Source organism: Typha angustifolia, chromosome 13 (genome assembly GCF_048772165.1).
Source record: "Typha angustifolia cultivar Huaian chromosome 13, ASM4877216v1, whole genome shotgun sequence".
Classification (NCBI taxonomy): Eukaryota; Viridiplantae; Streptophyta; class Magnoliopsida; order Poales; family Typhaceae; genus Typha; species Typha angustifolia.
Genome location: NC_133251.1, coordinates 2,730,157 through 2,750,076, shown reverse-complemented (window position 1 = coordinate 2,750,076; position 19,920 = coordinate 2,730,157). Strand labels below are relative to the sequence as shown.

General features: G+C 38.5%; 4 protein-coding genes and 1 long non-coding RNA gene across 7 annotated transcripts; 4 read left to right on the top strand and 1 right to left on the bottom strand.

Moving 5' to 3' along the window:
- The first annotated feature begins 351 nt into the window (after window positions 1–351).
- On the top strand, window positions 352–1,814 carry LOC140775068 (caffeoyl-CoA O-methyltransferase-like). Its single transcript, XM_073118315.1, has 5 exons — window positions 352–402; window positions 480–559; window positions 632–776; window positions 1,274–1,405; window positions 1,485–1,814. Exons 1-5 carry the CDS (start codon window positions 352–354, stop codon window positions 1,779–1,781), a joined length of 705 nt encoding a protein of 234 aa, XP_072974416.1. The 3' UTR covers window positions 1,782–1,814.
- Window positions 1,815–2,459: 645 nt separating this feature from the next.
- On the top strand, window positions 2,460–5,346 carry LOC140774499 (probable receptor-like protein kinase At2g42960). Of its 2 annotated transcripts, none has more exons than XM_073117518.1 (9): window positions 2,460–2,564; window positions 2,654–2,692; window positions 3,110–3,152; window positions 3,245–3,370; window positions 3,450–3,563; window positions 3,782–4,000; window positions 4,076–4,191; window positions 4,614–4,874; window positions 4,956–5,346. In XM_073117518.1, exons 3-9 carry the CDS (start codon window positions 3,140–3,142, stop codon window positions 5,202–5,204), a joined length of 1,098 nt encoding a protein of 365 aa, XP_072973619.1. In that variant the 5' UTR covers window positions 2,460–2,564; window positions 2,654–2,692; window positions 3,110–3,139; the 3' UTR covers window positions 5,205–5,346. The 2 variants fall into 2 exon arrangements, with proteins under 2 accessions (XP_072973619.1, XP_072973618.1); XM_073117517.1 differs by having other exon boundaries at window positions 3,239–3,370.
- Window positions 5,347–6,276: 930 nt separating this feature from the next.
- Window positions 6,277–10,230, top strand: LOC140773920 (uncharacterized). 2 transcript variants are annotated; one of them, XM_073116707.1, is made up of 7 exons: window positions 6,277–6,677; window positions 6,768–6,842; window positions 6,923–7,099; window positions 7,995–8,165; window positions 8,463–8,672; window positions 8,827–8,915; window positions 9,417–10,230. In XM_073116707.1, the coding sequence occupies exons 1-7, from the start codon at window positions 6,590–6,592 to the stop codon at window positions 10,053–10,055; spliced, it is 1,449 nt and encodes a 482-aa protein (XP_072972808.1). In that variant the 5' UTR covers window positions 6,277–6,589; the 3' UTR covers window positions 10,056–10,230. The 2 variants fall into 2 exon arrangements, with proteins under 2 accessions (XP_072972808.1, XP_072972807.1); XM_073116706.1 differs by having other exon boundaries at window positions 6,278–6,677; window positions 6,762–6,842.
- A 523-nt stretch (window positions 10,231–10,753) lies between these two features.
- LOC140774480 (probable RNA-dependent RNA polymerase 2) lies at window positions 10,754–17,091 on the bottom strand. Its single transcript, XM_073117490.1, has 4 exons — window positions 16,403–17,091; window positions 13,599–15,487; window positions 12,643–12,793; window positions 10,754–11,749 (listed from the first exon to the last, which is right to left on the bottom strand). Exons 1-4 carry the CDS (start codon window positions 16,931–16,933, stop codon window positions 10,955–10,957), a joined length of 3,366 nt encoding a protein of 1,121 aa, XP_072973591.1. The 5' UTR covers window positions 16,934–17,091; the 3' UTR covers window positions 10,754–10,954.
- Window positions 17,092–17,344: 253 nt separating this feature from the next.
- Window positions 17,345–18,509, top strand: LOC140774736 (uncharacterized). The gene is made up of 3 exons (XR_012106637.1): window positions 17,345–17,500; window positions 17,623–17,667; window positions 17,753–18,509. It is a non-coding gene; the product is annotated as an uncharacterized lncRNA (long non-coding RNA).
- The last annotated feature ends 1,411 nt before the right edge of the window (window positions 18,510–19,920 follow it).

Here is a 19,920-nt window from a genome sequence, read left to right as displayed (position 1 = left end):
AAGGATGAAGTGAACCTCTCACTTTGTTTTGAGAGGTTCACTTCATACTTTATAGGGGTATATAAGTAAATTACAGGTTCTTTTTTAGTCATACACGACAAAAAAAAAACGGACATGAAATTATCCCATCTCCTGCACCTTGTAAGAATTTCCTGCATCCTGGCTGCTGCAGGGGATCCTCTGCGGCGTTCCCCATAAGCCGCAACTACTGCATCTGTCAACCTGCGAAACCTCACGTGGGCCATGGCGGTTACGCTAACCTACATGCGTTACGCTAACCTCGTGACACACAGCAAAGGGACCAAAGTTTAAGAAGAAACGAAGAGAGGAGCAACGGAGTCTGAGCGAGCCATGGCGGTCACCAGCCACAAGAGTCTCCTCAAGAGCGATGAACTCTATCAGGTATTACACTTCAACCTCCTTCTTCTCCTCCGATCCCAGATCTGAAAACTCATCCTGGCCGTTAAAATCGCATGCAGTACATCCTGGAGACCTCGGTGTACCCGCGTGAGCACGAGTGCATCAAGGAGCTACGCCACATCACGGCCAGCCATCCCTGGTACATGATCCTTGACGGTGATAAATATTTTTATGCGTTCTACGTTATACGGTGATAAATATCTTTATGTAGGGCTGTGATGGCTTCCTCCCCTGATGAGGTGCAGTTTCTTGGGATGTTGGTCAAGCTAATGCATGCAAAGAACACTATGGAGATTGGCGTCTACACTGGTTATTCCCTCCTTGCTACTGCTCTTGCACTTCCAGACGATGGCAAGGTAAGTTTGCAACCAAATTATTCAACTTAATTTGGTTTGGGATTTGATATAGTTTCTGTTCAAATGCTAAAAACAAAACAAAAGAGTTGCTCAATTAAACTTAAAGGGTTAAACCCTACATAGAATTTAAAGTGTATCACATTTTTATATGAACTGTTTTATTTTAATTTTTATGACTCTTTAGCTCCTCTACTATCATAATGTGTTAGTTAAGTGTTAATAAAAAAACTCTTTTACTTAAAACAAGAGTAAACCCATCCCTAGGAAACTTAAAATACGAATTAATCTGACGAATAACTAACGTAAGAAGCATTTTTTTTGAAAGATTTTACATAATTAAGAAGGTGTGTGAGTAGAAGTAGCAATAGTTCATGAAAGATAAATGAGAGTTAAGGGGGTTTGGATGTAATTATCCGGATTAAGGTCAAATTACAAAAGAAAAAAAAAACTAAAATGTAGGGTGTTATTTGACAAATTTGCTTGATTTGAACATGTAGATATTGGCATTGGACAACAACCGAGAGACCTACGAGCTGGGACTCCCAGTGATCCAGAAGGCCGGGGTGGCCCACAAGATTGACTTCCGCGAGGGTCTGGCCCTACCCATCCTAGACCAATTAGTGGCCGAGGTGAATGTGGAACTATATAACTATCGGCTATCGAGTGCTAATTAAGCCATTTTAGTTATTAACTTGTAATCCATTTCAGGGCAAGTATAAAGGAACATTCGACTTCGTGTTCGTAGACGCCGACAAGGCCAACTACCTTAACTACCATGAGAGGGTAATCGAGTTAGTTAGGGTTGGCGGAGTCGTTGCTTATGACAACACCTTGTGGACTGGATCCGTGGCGGCGCCGCCGGGCGCCGCCCTCTCCGAGTTTGACGGGATGTACAAGGACACAATGTTGGTGGTCAACCGAGCACTGGCCGCCGACTCTCGGGTCGAGATATGTCAGCTGTCGATCGCCGACGGCCTGACGCTCTGCCGTCGTATTAGTACATAATAAGTAGGCCCAGGCAAATGTTATGAGGAGAATTTATGGTTGATATATGCGACTGGGTTGGTTTCAGCTGAACATACCTTGAACAAACTTTGTGTTTCGCGAATTATATTTTATCCTGGTTTGATTGGGTTTTAATTTACTTTTGTTTTTCTTAACTTAAGTATTTAATTCTCTGTGGCTGTGATTGTTAAATTTTATATCAAAAATTAATAATTTTCATCTTTAAGTTGTTAAATGATTAGTTTATTCCTAAGATGTTTAATTCAAACTAGTATGAATATAGTTAGCAGGAGAAATTAAGTATTCAGGTCTATAATATATAAGGTCAAACTATAATGTAAATTGTAATTTATCCTTACTTTTATTTGTATTTTTTTGCTTCAAAAGTTGCATGAATTAACGCATTTTTATCATCGTGGCAGTAGATTAATGAAATCTATATTCTTCTTTTCCCTTTCCCGGCCGTTCCTCTTCGATTCTTGCCACAGTTGTCTCTCTCTTCCTTCTCCCGCGAAGTCGTTTTCTCTCTAGAGTCCAAATGCAATCGACCAAAGCACGAGCATAGAAGGCCCCCAGACTATAGTTACCCCTCAATTCTTCTATCACCCCCCCCCCCCCCCCCCCCCCCCCCCCACTTGTCCCCATCGGCCGGCAGCCGCTTCTTTTAATCTGAAAGCCCTCAAACGATGCCTCCAATCTCCAATCTCCACTCTCCAACCATTTTATTTCCTTTCGTAATAGGAAAAAATGGGAAAAAGATCTCACCTTTGTCGATCCTAGGAGGTAAGAGGCGAAAGAAGAGATGCCCGTCAACTCTTTCAGCGTTTATATCTTCCTGACTTCTGAGTGAGTTCGTTCTCTCTAATTTGCAGAGATAAGAGCAGCAGAAGGGGAGATAGATGTCCTTTAAGGTATATATTTTGTTATCTATGTTCTAGATGTATATTAGTAGCGTTTGTACCTCTCGGCAACCAATCTGATCTCTCTATATTTTACTTCACTCACTTGTTGCATATGGCGTTTGAGTAGTTCCAAGAGCCCTTTTAGCTGCTATAAATCTGTGTGGAGAAGTGGTGAAAAAGAAAATCTTATGGCTTTTGAGTGGTATTTACAAGTTATAGTTGTTCTTGATGCTTCTACGATTGAATATGTGATTACCTTTGTGTTTGATACTCCCTCTAGTATATTAGAATCGATTTGCCTTTAATGTTCTTTCAAACATGTCAGTCTTATCGTGTTCAATAATCAATTTTACATATTAATATGTCCATGTTCTTGTTTCGTATTAGTATTGATTGATGCCCTTTGTCTTTTCTCTTGGCATCCAGAAAGAAATCAAGTAATGTAGAATGTAAAGAATGACAATTACAGGTGAGCCCGTTCCAACTATAGTTCTTAGTTCTTAAATTTCTGAATTTAGTCTTTATTCTTCAATCATTTATATTTAATATGGATAGATACAGAGATATTGGTGCTGGTTTGTTCCTTCTTTGGAGCTGCTGCTGTCATGCTTATTGCATTCTGGTACTTTTTGAGAAGAAGATGCAAATTGCAATCCTTAGAACAAGATAACCGTACCTGTTACTCAGGTAAGTGTATTCTTAGGTATTTTGTATTAGACATTTAGTCCTATGATATAGTATATCATCAGTAGTCCTATATTTGCAGCTTCGAAGGAGTTTGTATTCGAAGACCCTTCTTGTAAGGAAATGTCAATTAAGGATATATATGCTGCCACAAACAACCTAAGCCCTTTGAACTTTATCGGCCAGGGCATTGCTGGTAAGCAGTTCTTTGGTGGAGTTGTATAAAAAAGTAGCTAGGACCTACTGATAATTTTTCCTTGTCATTCTTTTATAGGTGATATTTTATTATTTATGTGAGGAAAATAATTACACTGCTATATTCTTAACATAGACACTGAGGACATGAACAAACATTTGATATTTATTTTAGTCTCAAATTATTCTCTTCATTTTTTTTTTTTTTTTGCTTACCAGGAAAGGTTTACAAAGGTGTTCTTGCAACTGGTTGTCATGTTGCTGTTAAACATATCATTAAAGATGAACATGCCGAGACTTTTATGAGGGAAGTTACAAGCCTCTCACATGTTAGACATCCAAACCTTGTGACTTTGCGAGGTTATTGTGAATATGCAGATGAGTGTTTCCTTGTATATGAGCTATGTGTCAACGGCAATTTATCAGAATGGCTATTTGGTAAAAATCCTTTTTCACAAAACTTAGGATTGTTAGTGTCTCTTTTGATATAATAAGGAGTTGACCTTATGACAGGAGAAGAGAAAACCCTTTCATGGATTCAAAGACTTCAGATTGCCTTAGGAAGCGCTTGTGGGCTTTGGTTTCTTCACATATATCCTGGAGGCTGCATTGTTCATCGTGATATTAAGGTATGTTGCTGCCTCCTAGCAATTTCCATCTTTTAGCTCACCAGTATCAGCTTGTTGGATGAACTAGTAATGTAATCACCCAAGGGCGAGCTTTTGCTCATAATTAGAAAAGGTAGCATGAAAAGCTAGATATAAATGAAATAAACTCAGGATGGATACAGTATGATTTTTGTAATTTTACTTGTTGGGAGTATCACCAGAACAGGATAAAGTGAAATATAACTGGTTCCAAAATAATTCCATGATGGTCCATTGAGTTGAGAATGTCATAGAATCATCTATAAGGTACCTGTAAGTCTAATTCACAACTCATGGATTATGTATTACATCATTTCCTCCAAAATCATTGACAAATATTTGATTGAGCAAACATACTGTTCCAATATTCAGATTTCTGACTTTTACATATGCTACTTTTTCAGCCAACTAACATTCTTCTTGGGGCCAATTTCGAAGCTAAACTATCAGACTTTGGTCTGTCAAAATGTATGGACTACGGTGTCTCACACGTCAGCTCTGAAGTCCGAGGAACTTTTGGCTATGTCGATCCCGAATATCGGCAGAACCACCATGTTAATGCCGCAGGGGATGTATACAGCTTTGGCATAGTACTCTTGCAAATCCTTTCCGGTAAGCGAGTAATCAACTTGAATGTAAGAAAGCCAATGTCACTGGATAAGATGGTGAGTTATTAAACTACCATTTAGCTTCTTGTGAAGATTAACCAAGTCTCAGTACTGAATGTATACTGATCTGTTTCTCAGGCTAAGCTTCTCACCAGAGGAGGCAACATCTCAGAATTTGCTGATCCTAAATTAAACGGAGAGTACTCAACAGAGGCTTTTGATCTCACCCTTAAGCTTGCACTCTCGTGCACCGACCATAAGCAGCAACGACCGTCCATGGAGCAGGTTGTCTCAAGGCTAGAGAAAGCACTTGAAATCTCTCTGAGGTTCGATGAGAGTAGTAATGTTAGTACTGTTGGATCTGAGTCTCAGACCACAAGTTTTTAGGCTGTGTAGCAGTTTACTATCAATATCCCATGCACTTGAAAATAATCATTTGTTCATCGATGTTAAACAATTCCGCATTAATTGCAAAGATTCAACAATGTATACTAAGCTTTCAAAAGTTCTAGCTTAGAATGAAAAATAAATTTTCTGGGGCTCGAGTGGAGTTCAATTTGGTTAATCCAGAGCTCATTGCTTTATTTCATCAGATAATTCCCGATACAAAACAGAACAAAGAAAAGCTAGTATAATACGTTAAGGGGAAGAAAAGTACAGTTGTAGTGGAAGCGTTTGGAGGAATATATCTACAATAATCCATCCCCACAAAGGAAAAGGTGGTGTAGACTGTAGTGGAGACTGGAGTATTGGAGATAGAGATCCATAGAGCTACCCCACCAAATTATTCTCCAATCACTTCGCGTAGATATTTTATATCTTTTTACAGTGATGGAACATTAAAGCCGAACAAATTCTAGGGTGCTATTAGTGAATGGCAGAAATGCATGATACTATATTTGGTAGGAGGCACTGGAATCCGTTGCATCTTGAAGCTTCTGGGAAATTAATTATTGGATCTACCAGTACTTTCTTGTGTGTACAGAAAGATGATTAAAAACCAAAAGAGAGAAGAGTAGCCGAAGAGCAAATAGTAAAAAGCAACCCACCTCGAGATTCGTGCCCCCTCGAGTTTGGCGTTTTTACGCACGAATCCCGTGTGCCGAGTCGTATGCCAGAGTGGCCCAGTTGCTGTGTGATGGACTTTATGCTAATGCTAATGTGAAAGGAAATGATGACACTGTGGCAAAATTTTATCGCATGTCTAATGATGAAATAATGAACCTCCCATGTCTCTCTCTTTTTTTTTTAAATTTACTTTAGCTAAATCGTCCTGAAAACCATCTAATCGTTTTTAATTTTTTAAGAAGAAAGGAGTGGATCTAGAATGTAGTCTGCTTGTGTTAACCAGATCGATTGATGAAAAAAAAATTGTAAGTAGGAGGTGATTTGAAATTATATTTTTTTTTTCCTACTATTGCCGCTCCCGTCGCTTTACCAAAAGAATATCTTAGAGAGGAAATAATTTTATTTCTATCCAAATTTATTTGATGCGTTTCCTTCTTTCCTTAAACCCCGAGAGAGAGAGAGAGAGAGAGAGGGAGAGAGAGGTTAGCCCACACTCACAGCTACTAGTCTCTTGCCGCTATTCTGCTATGCGATAGAAGAGGAAGAAAGGGGGGTAGCAAAAGTTTGATCCTTTAATGGGTGTCTCTCTCCATCTCATCGTCTGACCGGCCAACCAAGTAGCGAATCCAAGTGGGTCTCTCCCAGTTCTTACAATCTTTTGCTCTCTTGGGTGTTTGCCATTAGTCCTTGTGTTCCAGTGAAGAATGGAGACGAAAAAAGGGGTAGCTGTGCTGCTCCTAATGGTCATTTTGCTTCATGGCGTCTGCCTCGTTGCTGCCGCTTCTCCAGCAAGTGGGTACCTCCTCCTGCTTCGTCTTTTCCCTGCATTCCTCTGTTTGAGTCTTGTTTGGGCTCAACCTATTTGTTTTCCTGTAGGAATAGCAAGTGTGTTCTTATCCAATGTGCTTTCTGCTCTCTTCAAGTGGCTGTGGTCGCTGAAATCTACCACGAAGACTGGTTTGGCTTCTTTGATCGCTATTTCTTGCAGTTTTCTTCATGCTGAGTGATTTGGTCATTGAGTTAGTTTGCAATTGCAGCGATTTCTGCGCGACCCATGATGAAATTTGAGGGTGGGTATACGGTGGAGACGGTGTTCGATGGGAGTAAGCTTGGAATCGAGCCTTATTCTGTGGAGGTGACTCCAAGTGGGGAGCTTCTAGTTTTGGATTCGGAGAACAGTAATATCTATAAGATTTCTCTGCCATTGTCCAAATGTGAGTTGCTTTCTCAATATAGATCCTATTAAAATTTTCCGAAATCTTGGATAATACTTCAACTTACTTGTAAGCTGGCATGTTTCTTGTTTGCTCTGAGTTAGGGTAGAAGTGCAATCTATTGATGATTGTGTAGTGATACTGTTTCTTTAGTGAGTTTCTACTCTAGCACCAGGGCATTGTTTCCTGAGGTAGATTATATATATATAGCTGTTCACCTTTTAGTCCTGGTTTACCTAGGGTAAGGTACTAAGGTTTAATGCTTTCTTTCATTTTTCTTTTTCCTATATTTTGTTCTTTTTAATATTTTGAGTGGATGCTGTTTCCTAAGATTCTAAGCTTCAAATCTTCATATTGTGTCTCACTAGTTTCTTATAGCATTTGTTTTGCATAACAAATTATGTGTAATTATCTAGAATCAGTAATCTTTAGAGTTCAAAACATCATTTTAGCATCATCAATTTTTTTTTCTCTTCAAATTTCCTTTGTCTTTAAAATCAGGTACTTCATCCCTTGTGCTTCGTTTCCATCCTCTGTTTTTCTTTCTTTCCATCCTTTTTGCTTCCTATTAATTAATTCCTATAGCATATGCCATATGGTTCCATCCTCTATTAGTTGAGCAATACAACTCCTTTCTCTTAAGAATTCAAACTTTGCCAACTTGGGTGCTTCATTGTACTTTGCTAACTTTATCTACTACAGGTATATTATTTCTCATTTATTATGCCTACTTTGTTTATCTCTATTACTTCCATTAATTTTATCTGGATTCTGGAAGCTCTTGTAGGCTTCAACCTTTTTTTTCCCTAAGTCATTGAAAAGTAAAGTTTTCTGGATCTTAATTGAGTTTCTCTGGTTAAACCCATATATTATCGAACTATTTATATAATTGCAGACAACAGGCCTAAGCTTGTTGCTGGTTCACTGGAAGGGTATGCTGGTCATGTAGATGGAAAGCCACGAGAAGCAAGGATGAACCATCCAACGGGATTTTCAGTGGATGATGGAGGGAATATCTATGTCGCAGACACTATGAACATGGCAATTAGGAAAATCAGTGATGCAGGTAAACTAAAACTGAAAAGCTCTGATATATACCGCATAGGGCCCGGTTTACTTCTTTGGCACTTGTGCAAGTATTTCTCTAGGATTGAGTGGCATGCAACTCATCGGAGTGTTCCTTCTGGTGTTTCATTAGATTTGCTTATTTCTATTTCCAGAAAAAGAGTAAATTTGTTTCTATTTCAGCTTGGGTGTGATCGAACTATCAGTCTCTGAATTGGGCATTCAATAACATAAATGTAGAATGGGAAACAACAAGCAATACTATGATGTTGGTTTTAACTTTTGCTTTTTTGTTTAGGTGTTACGACAATTGCAGGAGGAAAATGGAACGGAGGAAGTCACGTAGATGGGCCGAGTGAAAACGCAAAGTTTTCTACTGATTTTGAAGTTGTTTACATTAGTAGTAGCTGCTCTCTTCTGGTCATAGACAGAGGAAACCATGCAATCCGGGAGATCCAGCTTCATATTGATGACTGTGGATACCAATATGAAAACGGTTTTCCTTTAGGTGTCAATGAGTTCATTTATAGAATCATTTTGCTTCTTCTGTTCTGCTTGTCCTAGACTTTAGGAAACTTCACAGCAGCCAGAATATGGTATTACAGACCTTTATGCCTTTACTTAAATAGTACCTCCTAATCTCATTGGTAAAATGCCTGCAGGAATTGCTGTGCTCCTGGTTGCTGGGTTCATTGGTTACATGCTTGCTTTGCTCCAACGCAAAGTTGGTCTAATGTTCTTATCCACAAATGTAAGTAATATCTTTCCCCTTGTACTGAGGATCATGAATGGAAGAGTAAAGAGTTGGCAGCTTTTCTCATTTAGAGCCGACTAAAGTCCGACATTAAGTATTAAGCTTGTCTATAATCTGGCTTGATTGCGTTGCTTGAAGAGGCTGTTACTGCTTTCATAGTGGCGGTGAGAGCCCAAAATTAATGAGACAAAATCTTGTCAGTTTGCATCAATTCTCTCCTTTTCAAATTTATGCTAGAAAAGTTCCATTTGGCCTCAGGAAGCTGTGAACAGCAAGGAGAAAACTTAGTATTGTGGTCCTCGGTATTCACATGTAAAATCTTCGAAAAAAGAAAATTGCATATATAAACAACCATTAAATATAATTCTAGTGAAGCGCAGTTAGTAATGGTGATTAAGTGGAAACTTTATTCTCTTTTACAGTTATTTACTTCTGATCATGCTCTTTTGAAATATATAAGGCACATTTAGTCTTATTGTATTGGAAATTCTCTTACAGGAATCTCAAACTCATGCGAAACCAAGCATGCCACCTTACCAGAAGCCATTGAGATCATCTCTGAGGCCACCACTAATCCCAGCCGAGGATGAAGCAGCAAAGCAAGAAGATGAAGGCTTTTTCACCTCAGTGGCAAATCTCTTTGGTGGAGCCAGATCATCTACAGTGGAAATCTTTGGTGCAATATTTTCTAGTTCCAGAAAGAAACCACCAGTGAGCCAGTATCAGCAGCACCAACGAAGTGCAAACTCTTGGCCAATGCAAGAAACATTTGTCATACCAGATGACGAGCAGCCGCCGCCGCCAGAGACGAGAACTCCTACCCCACGTAAGACCTATGCCTTCATGTCAAAAGAACCAGAAGTAATCCAAAATCTCCGGCATGGACTCCATTACAATGGGTGGGACGGAAAGCGTCAGCAGCACCTGCAGCAACACCGGCAGTACTCTTCAGGACCACAAACTTATTATGAGAAGAGTTGTGAAACAACTAATGAGATTGTCTTTGGAGCAGTTCAAGAGATGGACAACGAGCTGCGCAGAGTTGAGATTAAGGCTGTAAACTATGAAGATCCTATCCATCAGCAGTATGGCTTGCGTAATAGGAACAATTACTATGATGACAGCTATACATTTTAAGACTCTTTTTTTCTCTTATATGATAAATTTTCTCGGTAACCTTTTATCCTAGTGATTGTCTGTACAAATGACTTGAGTAACGTAATTTCTGGCTGCTTAAAATGAAAGGCAGAAAGGAGCTTTATCCATGGCTTTTTAAGAGGACTTTTTAATGTATATTGCGAATATTTGTTGACGTGCGGTAACTGACAAATAGAGTGAACTTGCTCATCTTATGTTGCCCCTACTATGTAAGTTGATAAATCAAACGCAATTTTGTTTCCTTATTTTCTTGAGATAGTATAAAGAAAACTATTAAGACCCTGTCAAAGCAAGAAGTTCGTGATCTAGAAGAGTAGAATCCTGCCAGACCTATATGGCATTCAAAAGGAGTTTGAAAAAAAAAAAACCATTTAATTTCATTCCATTTCTAAAGATATTTATTGGCAAGTTAACTGGATGAGGTTTTATGTATAACTCGGTCCAATTCGCTTGATGTAAGCTCTTTATATTCGAAGCTTCAAATTTGATCCAATCCCTGATTCGTTACTGGGTGTGTATTGCACCTTTCCAGTTTTAAGGGCAAATCTGGAACAGAGGTAGCGGGATTGCTATACACTAACACCAGTATATGAAGGGTTGCTTTTCTCGCTTTCAATTATGACCAGCACTGATTAGCTGATAGCATTGCAAAATCAAGTCTACCAACAACACCCAAATATCAAATCTTTCAGTCGGGCAATTTGGATGCATAAACAATAGTGAGTTTTTCTGTCAGTGGAGAATATCCAACCATGATTATGCGTCACAAGGCTACTCTACAGGTCTAAGATGACCATTCAGTTTGTAAACTTTACAGGGATTTACAGATTGAGCAAAACACGCTATTTACAGAAGATAACTTTGTCGTCTTGCAATCTTCAGATGGCATTGGCATTGGAAGTGCCTCCTCCTGTTTCCCTTCTGTGATGTTTTGATGCTTTTATGCTGAGAAGGACATCACTGTTTATCCAAGGAAAGCTCAAGAATTGTTTTTTGGAACTATCGTTCGGATTGTAGGTCACATGATACCATGCAGATGCCATCCTTGATGACTCACTGTCCTTACAGCAACCCTTGAACCACTCTTCAACCTCCTTTTGCAAGCTCCTAACTCCGACTAAGATTCGGTCCTTCATTTCTCCATATCTCTTCTTATCCCTCTGTAAGTACAATGATCGGTTGCGCAAATTACCTGTCAGTATCTCATCTTCATGCTCAGCGCCGTAGTAGTTCATCAGTGATGTCAGCTTCTCAGAGTATTGACTATAGAACTCTTCTGCAGCTTCAAGAAAAGCCTCAAAACCTTCAACTTCAAGATCATGGTCATACACAGATTGAGGGGGTCTTTCAAAACACAAGGTGTCAGAATTTGGGCTCTCAACATGACTGGATGCTGCTCTGTATAGTTTCCCCAGAACTCCCTTAGAAGGGTACATGGGCCTATCCCATCTTTCCATGAAATCAGGAAACTCTTTTGGTCTGAGTATTCTAGGCATTTCTGCCGGAGCTCCTGTTTTGGCAAAATCAACAGCCATAGAATGAAGGTTTGCCAACTCCAGGCATTTAGGACTACGGGCTTTGTTTGGTTCACTATCTGCATAAACCAAGTGTGTGGTTGATATGACACCAAGGGTGTCGTTAATCATGTATTCAACAAAAAATTTATGAATTTCCTGCAGTGTAGGACATGATTAGGAAGACAGTGAGATATTTTGCAAACATAAATCAGGCAAGAAAATTTTCTATTTTTCAGAGGTCTCTACAGAAACGGTATCCTTTACAATATCAATATGACAAAAGTAAATGAAAATACTAAACATCATAATAGAAGTCAAGAACTCATCCATCAAACTATTATAATTGTTGTGCCATTACGAAGTAACTCAAATAAAAGAACTTAAAGGCAAGTGTTATATGCTTATAACAGCATGCACTAAAGCATAACCCTAACATGCTGTTGCTCAAAAGATTAAGAAGAAAATCAGATAGCACGCACTAAAGCATAACCTAATGCTGTTGCTCAAAAGATTAAGAAGAAAAATAGAAATTAAAAAATCATTTTCTTACTTGGTCCTAGTATTGCAAGATGACAGCCTGTTAGGGCTTTCTTAACTCCAACCTCAATCTCAATCTTACAAAAACCTTAAGAGTAATACGAAGTGAAAGACACAAGTAAACATGAAAGAAGAATGGTCATCAAGAATTATTTGAGTGGCAATATGCTTGTCAAAAGCCAAGTTAGCTATAAGTAATCAAGGTCATTTCAGCTTACAGCAAGATCTTTGTCCAATAATATAACATGTTTACAATAATATAAATACCAAGTAGTCTGGTATGAGTATCTTATGACTTTGTATGCACAGAATTTTGCAAAGTTGGTGGCATCAAACTGTGTTCTATACCCTTCATACTTCCAATATCATGTATATAAGGTTTTGCAAGTTTCTATCTCATTAAAAAAAAAAAATTTCTAGGCCACTTTGCAATATCAAAATTAACTATATATGAATCTAAAAGGCAAAGGGGCACAGAGTGCAAATAGACAAAAGATCCAAATTAAACATGCCTCCAGTGTAACATCATGATCCATAATGCGTGGCCTTCTTGCAGTATAGTCCATTGGTGTATCAGCCTTCTCTGGAATAAGTTTTTCATCCCAGCAAATAAAATAGAGGTCACCATCCAAATCTCCACCAGAACATTCATTTGGATGAGGCCTGCATGTACCAACGACTGAAAAATAGTAAGCTTGCAACTTGAAGTCCATAAGAAGTGAATGCTGATATACTAAAGACATTGACGATCTACACACCAAAATTCTCAATAGACGAATATACAAGTTGACCTGTTTATACAATGTCCTCTCATGTATGATGTAATATATTACTTCCCACAACATGAGGCATGCCAGCCTGCAATTGGCGTGGTATAAGCATTCAGACACTCGAACATTCCAAATATTCCAAAAATAGTTGTGATCATTCCAGGTTTCATGGATATTAACTTTTTGATGTATAGAATTCATTTGCTAAGAAAGAATTCTCTGAATCTAAAAGGAATGGAAATATCTAAATGCAGCCAGGATAATCCAGGTTGAGGATCTAAACAATTGAACTCATATCCAGAAACATAAGAAAAGAACATCGAATACCTTTTTCTCTCGGTTTATTTTTCCTCCCAACAATTCTTAGAAAATTAATTAGCTTTCTTTCTTCCCGCACAACATTGCATTTCTTTCTTTTGGAATGTCCAATGTCAACAAAAAGCTAGACGGGAAGTGGGACTTCCCTTGAATTCAAATATTAAATTTTATAGAACCTGGAAGATGGAGTGAGGATCCATTATCCATTTCTCTAGTCACAATCCCAACTTTTATGCTTCTTGAGTTCTTGCTACTCTAAGTTTGTGGTTTAAGCAATTCAGACTACCACCTCAACGTAATTAATAATGACCGTAATTGATGAGATTGTTCCATTAGTTCTACGATTTATAGAGGATTAAAGAAACTTCACGAGACTATACCTTTCGCCTTTCTGAGGGAAGATGATGCAATCGACCAGACCCATATCATCCAATTGAAGGTCATAAACAGCTTCGAGTACTCTAATATCGCCAGGATGGAGGCAGGGATTTTTGGTGACCACCACCTTTCCAACAATCACTGCTGTTGTTTGGTCAACTTTTCGAAAGAAAGCTTGATTTTTATCCTCTAGCTCTTCTTTTGTCATTGTTATTCTGATATATACTTGACCATAGTCCAATTTACCTATTTCATCCAAACACCCAATGAGAACTCTGCCTTTTGGAACAAAGATTCGGCATCTACTTCTTATATCAGATAACTGATACTCTCGTTGTGCTTTAAGCAACATTGATAAGTAAGGCTCAGAACAGGGTTCATAGCCTTGCATCAACATTTTTGCAGCAATTCTAGTTTCTGCTCCAGTCATCCTTTCCAAGACTGTCAAAGCAAATTCTTTGTTTGTCAGCATTTCGTCCAAAGCATGCATGTGATTTCGCTGCATAGACTCAAATATTTCATCCTCTATCCCTAATGTTGATAGGAGTGAAATGATTTCACGATTCAGAAAGCTTGGTTGATAGTCACTCCACTTAGTGATGTTGAGCATTGTGCTGTTTGATTCAAACTTTTTCATACTAGGACGCAAAGAAAGCTTCTGAAACGAGGTTCGGTCAACAGCAATTACTCCTTTGTAACCGCCATACCTTATTTGAAAAGCTGAAGGAATATGAATTAATCCACATTTCTGAGCAACTTGTCTGGCAAGTGCTAAAGAAATTTTACCAATGCCATCTGAAAAGTTATATTTCTTGCCCTCAGTAGTGACTTCAATATCTGGAATGATCCTGACATCCCGAGGAGGGACATTTAGTGACGGCAAAGAGGAGCTGAATAGTTGACCCATTCTTGCAGCACATTTAGACACAGAATGAATTTCATTGAATTTACCCATCCACTCTCTGATGCCCTCTGCAGTCACGGTATCATTAGAAGCAAACATCCAAATAGAACTTGAACGAAGTTGACTTGCTGAAAATGCCAAAAACTCAAATTTCTTTGAGCCAATGGATATCCCATCTTTCAGAATAGATAGTATACGACCGTATATTCCTGTTTTATAAGGTTTAGAAAATACTCCTTGTTCTGTTCTAGCTGAAAGTGCGTCAGACGGAAGCTTGCTCCAATCTTCATCAACAAAAGAAACCCTAATAAAGTCAGAAGCATATGCAGAATAATGTTGAACGACATAATTTGATGTTTCAAGTTCCGGGCCCAAGAAGTAAACTTTTGATGGAGTAATAAGAACTCTATGACAACTCATAAAGTTTTCTGGATAAGTGATTTTATTGGAAGATAAAGTATCTTGATTTTTCCTCATGTTGGCTAGCTGCTTTTCAATGAACAGCACAGGCTCATAGCAAGTTGATCCCAACTTGTGCATCTTTGAAAGGATTTTCATTGAAACATCTAAAGATAGTCCACCCAGAATTTTAAACAGATCAGAGTCAACTTGCTTGGCACATAATTTTTGCATTTGTACAAGAGAATTGAGCTGAAAATGTATATCATACATCACAGAATAATCGCTTGGGTAATCAACAACAGGAACTAGTTTTGAAGGACCACGTAGTTCCGCCGCCCAGATGCTTAAATCCCCTAGCTCTGCTGAAAATGGTAGGCTTTTCAGAATATATGAACCTGATAATCCTTCTCCAAGTTTCAAACAAAGAGAATTAGACCTCCCAATAGAACTATTAAAAGAAAAATCTGGTGTGCGAACCCAAACAAACTCGAAGTCTTCTTTATAGGCATGGTAGCGATCACTTTTAAATTTTGAAGTGATAGTAGGCCCAGAAACTCCACAATAGATTCTTGGAGCATACTTGATCTGGATCATTATAGGTGAAGTAAGGCATAATCAGATCTATAGTAGAACAAAAGAAAATACAGTAAACACAATAAATAATATAATAGACATGCAAGACGAGTCATATCAAATTCTCTCCTTTAGTCATTATACATTTCTATTGTCATAAATTTTTACACCAATGAGTATCTACAGCAGAATTATGAACCAGACATTTAGTAGTAGTCCCTTTGTTAGAATTTGAGATACAGATCCAGAATTAATATTTTTTCTGTTCAAAAATCTCAAAAAAAAATTGTTGGTCCATCACTTATCTTGATCAGCTACACACATGCTTACACGAGCATTGAGCGCAATTTTCACTTACATGCATGAAACATGCGGCTACTACTGATCACAATAATTGCAAAAGATAGTATTAAACCACGTATTAAACCACGGTCAAAAGGACAACAACAGGAACAATATTTGTAGCACTTAGCTCTATTGAGATTAACTAAAACTGGAAATTTCTAAATCTAGAATAGATAAAGCAGAAAACTAACAAAAGGCATGCAAAGTTATAACAAAACAGCATGCATAGGTTACAGCTAAAAGTCAAATGCAAAATTATAATAATCCAACTTGTGGTTGCTCAGTTTATAGTGGCCCCTTTGCTCTATAAATATCATTTCCCTTATCTTAATCAGCTATACACCTGCTTACACAATACACAAGTACCAAATAAAAATGTTTGTTCAAACCTATGAAACTTGTGGCATAATCCTGAACTCAAACAATTGTGCGAGATGGCATGCAATAACTATCACAATGGAACAAGACGTACGGTATCTATAGCAATTAAGTGTATTGAGAGTACCGAAAGCTGAAACTTTCCCAACTAAACTTAAACTAAATGCATGCGAAAGTACAATAAAACAGAATCAAAGTCTCGACCTGAAATAAGATGGCGTCCGATTCCCCTCCATTTAGCCTACAACCAGAGGTAGCAAAGATATCCCCAAACATGATCTCGAGCTTATACATCTTCCCACCGTCCTCCAAGAAAAGATTCAACTTTCTCCTCTCGGGCATGATCTCCGCCCTCACGCCACTCCAAGATCCGAAAACCTCCATCGACCGCTCCCCAACGAGGTCCCCGGCGAGGAGAACCGCTTCCTCCACGCGATTCCTCGCGTCGGATGCCCTCGCGACGATATCATCGTTGGATCGCGATACAGCGAGGTGCGCGCGTTGAAATGGGGGGATGCGGTTCTCCTCCGCGAGGCGTAGTGCTAGTTCCGCGGCAGCCGCGGAGTCGAACTGGACGCGGCCGAAGCCGCGGGACTTCCAGTTCCGGCGAGCGGTGGCGATCTCGCAGGCGAAGACGGAGCCCACGGCGGAGTCAAAGAAGGCGAACAGCTCGGCGGCGATGGCGGACGGTGGGATGTTAGTGACGCGCACGGTAGCGCGGCCGGCACCGGCCATCGCAGGAGGAGGAAGAGAAGGGTTCTGGGTTTTAGATATTGGGCCTTATTTCGTTGAGATATTTTATAAATAGCCCCCTACATGTTGGTTTATTACAAAAAAAAGGAATTAATATCACGTCTTTACAAATTGCTCCTCTTTTTAATAGATTGTAAGCCCCTAAAACTAATCATAGCCCAGATACAAAAAACGCTATAATTTCAATGAATTATTTCATTAAATTAAACTATCTGACCAAGCTTTTGACCGATCTATTAGTACTGATAAAAATAAATACTCTTTTGTTACAGTTATCAAACTGTTTATCAAAATATTGTAAACTATAAAGTTTTTTTTTATGCATCAAGTTTGTGTGTGTGTGTGTGTGTGTGTGTGTGTGTGTGTGTGTGTGTGTGTGTGTGTGAGCCTGGGCTATGAGTTATCAATCATAGTGATCTTAGATGTGTATCCTCAAAGCACATTATCTCTCTCTTCCTCTCAAAGTTTTGATGGTTCCATTGATGAATATCTATTCAGGTGTGCACAGGAGCTAAGAGCGAGGAGCAGTCAAAGTTAACTGCAAGAAAGGTAAGATACTGTAAAAATGTGGCACCCTGGTAATGAGAATGTATAAACGCAATTTTTCAATAAAGTTCTCAACAATTTCTAGCCTTTTTTTATTTCATACTAACATGTTCCATGTTATGCAGTTTTCTCGTATTATCCAGAAGACTGGTTTTCCAATACAGTTTCTGGTACTGATATATTGACATGCTTGTGCACTTGTTTTAAATCTTTAATTCTGATTAATTAAGTTAATGTTTTACATCATCATGCAAGATCTCTGACATGCTGAATCTTCACCCCGCTTTCCTTTGTCAGGGACTCCACGATTCAGAATGTTGTTGCCTCCTGTGATATCAACTTTCCCATAAGGATGGAGTCAATGCAATGTCTCCACCAGACATTCTACTCCGTAAGTTCTCCATATCTACTTCATTGATTTAAAGATCGTGCTTCTTATCTTTGTTTCAGGATAGATAGTCATCACAGGATCCAAGGTGAATTGAACATATATACTTCTTAAGCAACTACTACTGTCATCGAGTTAAAATTACAAACTTATTTGATCGTATTCTGGTCCATTCTATTTGCTCGGCCAAGGGAGGACACTTACAAAACTTTTGAGCAGATATACCCTGTGCTTTCAGAGTTCAAGAAAGCCGTTCCTGCAAGAGGTAAACCTATACATTGACAGTGTTTGTTTTTCTGGCTTTGAGATTTTCTTCTTTTTTTTTTCCTTCTCATACATCCATTGGAGTCCTTTGTGCAGCAATAGCATCATAAATGTGGAAACTCTGGATTCAAATGCACATGTTTATAGGCTCAAGGAGGAAGTTTCTTTTAAGGCTGTACATCAAAAGAGTCATTCTTGTGCTCAAGATGCTAGATTCTTTTATAAGAATAGTTGGAGGCATTGATAGGTTGTTCTCCTTGGAGAGGATTATATTATTTATTGGTTGCAAAAGAGGACGAGACACTCTGCCCTTAAGATGTAATCGTTACAATTGTGCCCATTGCTCGGGAAGCCATTACAGTGAGAAATTTTATATAAACAAACCATCAGTACTCTCATGATTCGTGTACTTCAACTAATGAGATATCCTACAACCTGCTGCATGCCTATATTTTGCTGCGAAGTTAATGCTCTAGAAAAGCAAAAGTTAATATGGCCATGGAGTGAGATAATCACACATCCACGTTCCACGTGCGAGCACATGCATGCAGCTGCTGCAATGCATGTGGCTGCGGCGGCGTGCCAGCGCGACGGGGTTATATATCTGCACGTGCATTTTACACTTTCTTTCTCGTGGACTTAAGAGATCTACCGAGTACCCCTCTCTCCCTGCATGCCACCGCGACCGTGATCTTCTCTTTGGAATCCGATGGGAATGAGTGAGGAGATCAGAGGAGATCTATAAGAATACCTTTCTTCTTTCTTGTTTTTTTTTTTAAATTTATTTTACTAATTATAGACCTGAATGATTAGAGTAAAATATAATATATTTATTGACCACTGTTTAAAACTAATTTTCAAATTAGTCTTATCATAATCTTAATTGTTTCTAATACACTGAGAAACTATTAGAAAAATTATTGCCTTAGATAATAAAATTTTTTCACCATTGTTTTTATATTGAAAGCGATTTATTTTATATAAATCATTTTCGGAATATAAATCGCTTTCAGAGACGATGATTAAAAATCGTTGTATGAGACAATGATTTCACTATAGTACTACTAGTTTAAGAAATGGTTTAAATAATATTTTATATTGGAGTAATATTTTAATAAAAAAAACTTGGAATAATTACATCTCAGACTTAATGGTTGCCCATTTCATATTGACGAATAACCTTTATCTATAAAAAGTGAGCAACAGCTTTTAAGTAATTGGCAGCGAAGGAAGGGCAAAAGTACCATACGTGGGCCGGTACTCTCTGTGCTAGCTGTGCGGCCTTATACCAGGTTCTTTCTCTCTCTCTCTTAAACTTTGGAGATATATATATATATATATATATATAAAGATAGCAAGCAGTGTGGGACCTTCTCTTTTCTTTCTCTCACTAAAACTTGGAACAGGATGTATAGTTAGAAACCAAATAATATTATAAGGGGAAGAGATGTCATGCATGTGCTTCCATGTGCTCGGCCGTTACGTTCCAGCAACAAAACAGCTCAGCAAAAGGCCGAACGCCATCACTCCTCCCTCGTGGTTGTAAGTGTCATCCAACTTCTCCTTTACGTTTCCATGCACATCCTCCCTTCCTTCTCTTCCACGTACACTTTGGCTACTAGCTAGCCACCCATGTTACAAACTATTTACTATTTGGTCCCCCCCTCCCTACAACCCTTTCAAGAAATTAAAGGAAAAAAGATCAAAAATAAAAGATAAGATAAGCAGGTGACATTATAAAGAAGAAAGGAAAATTATAATATTTTGTTGT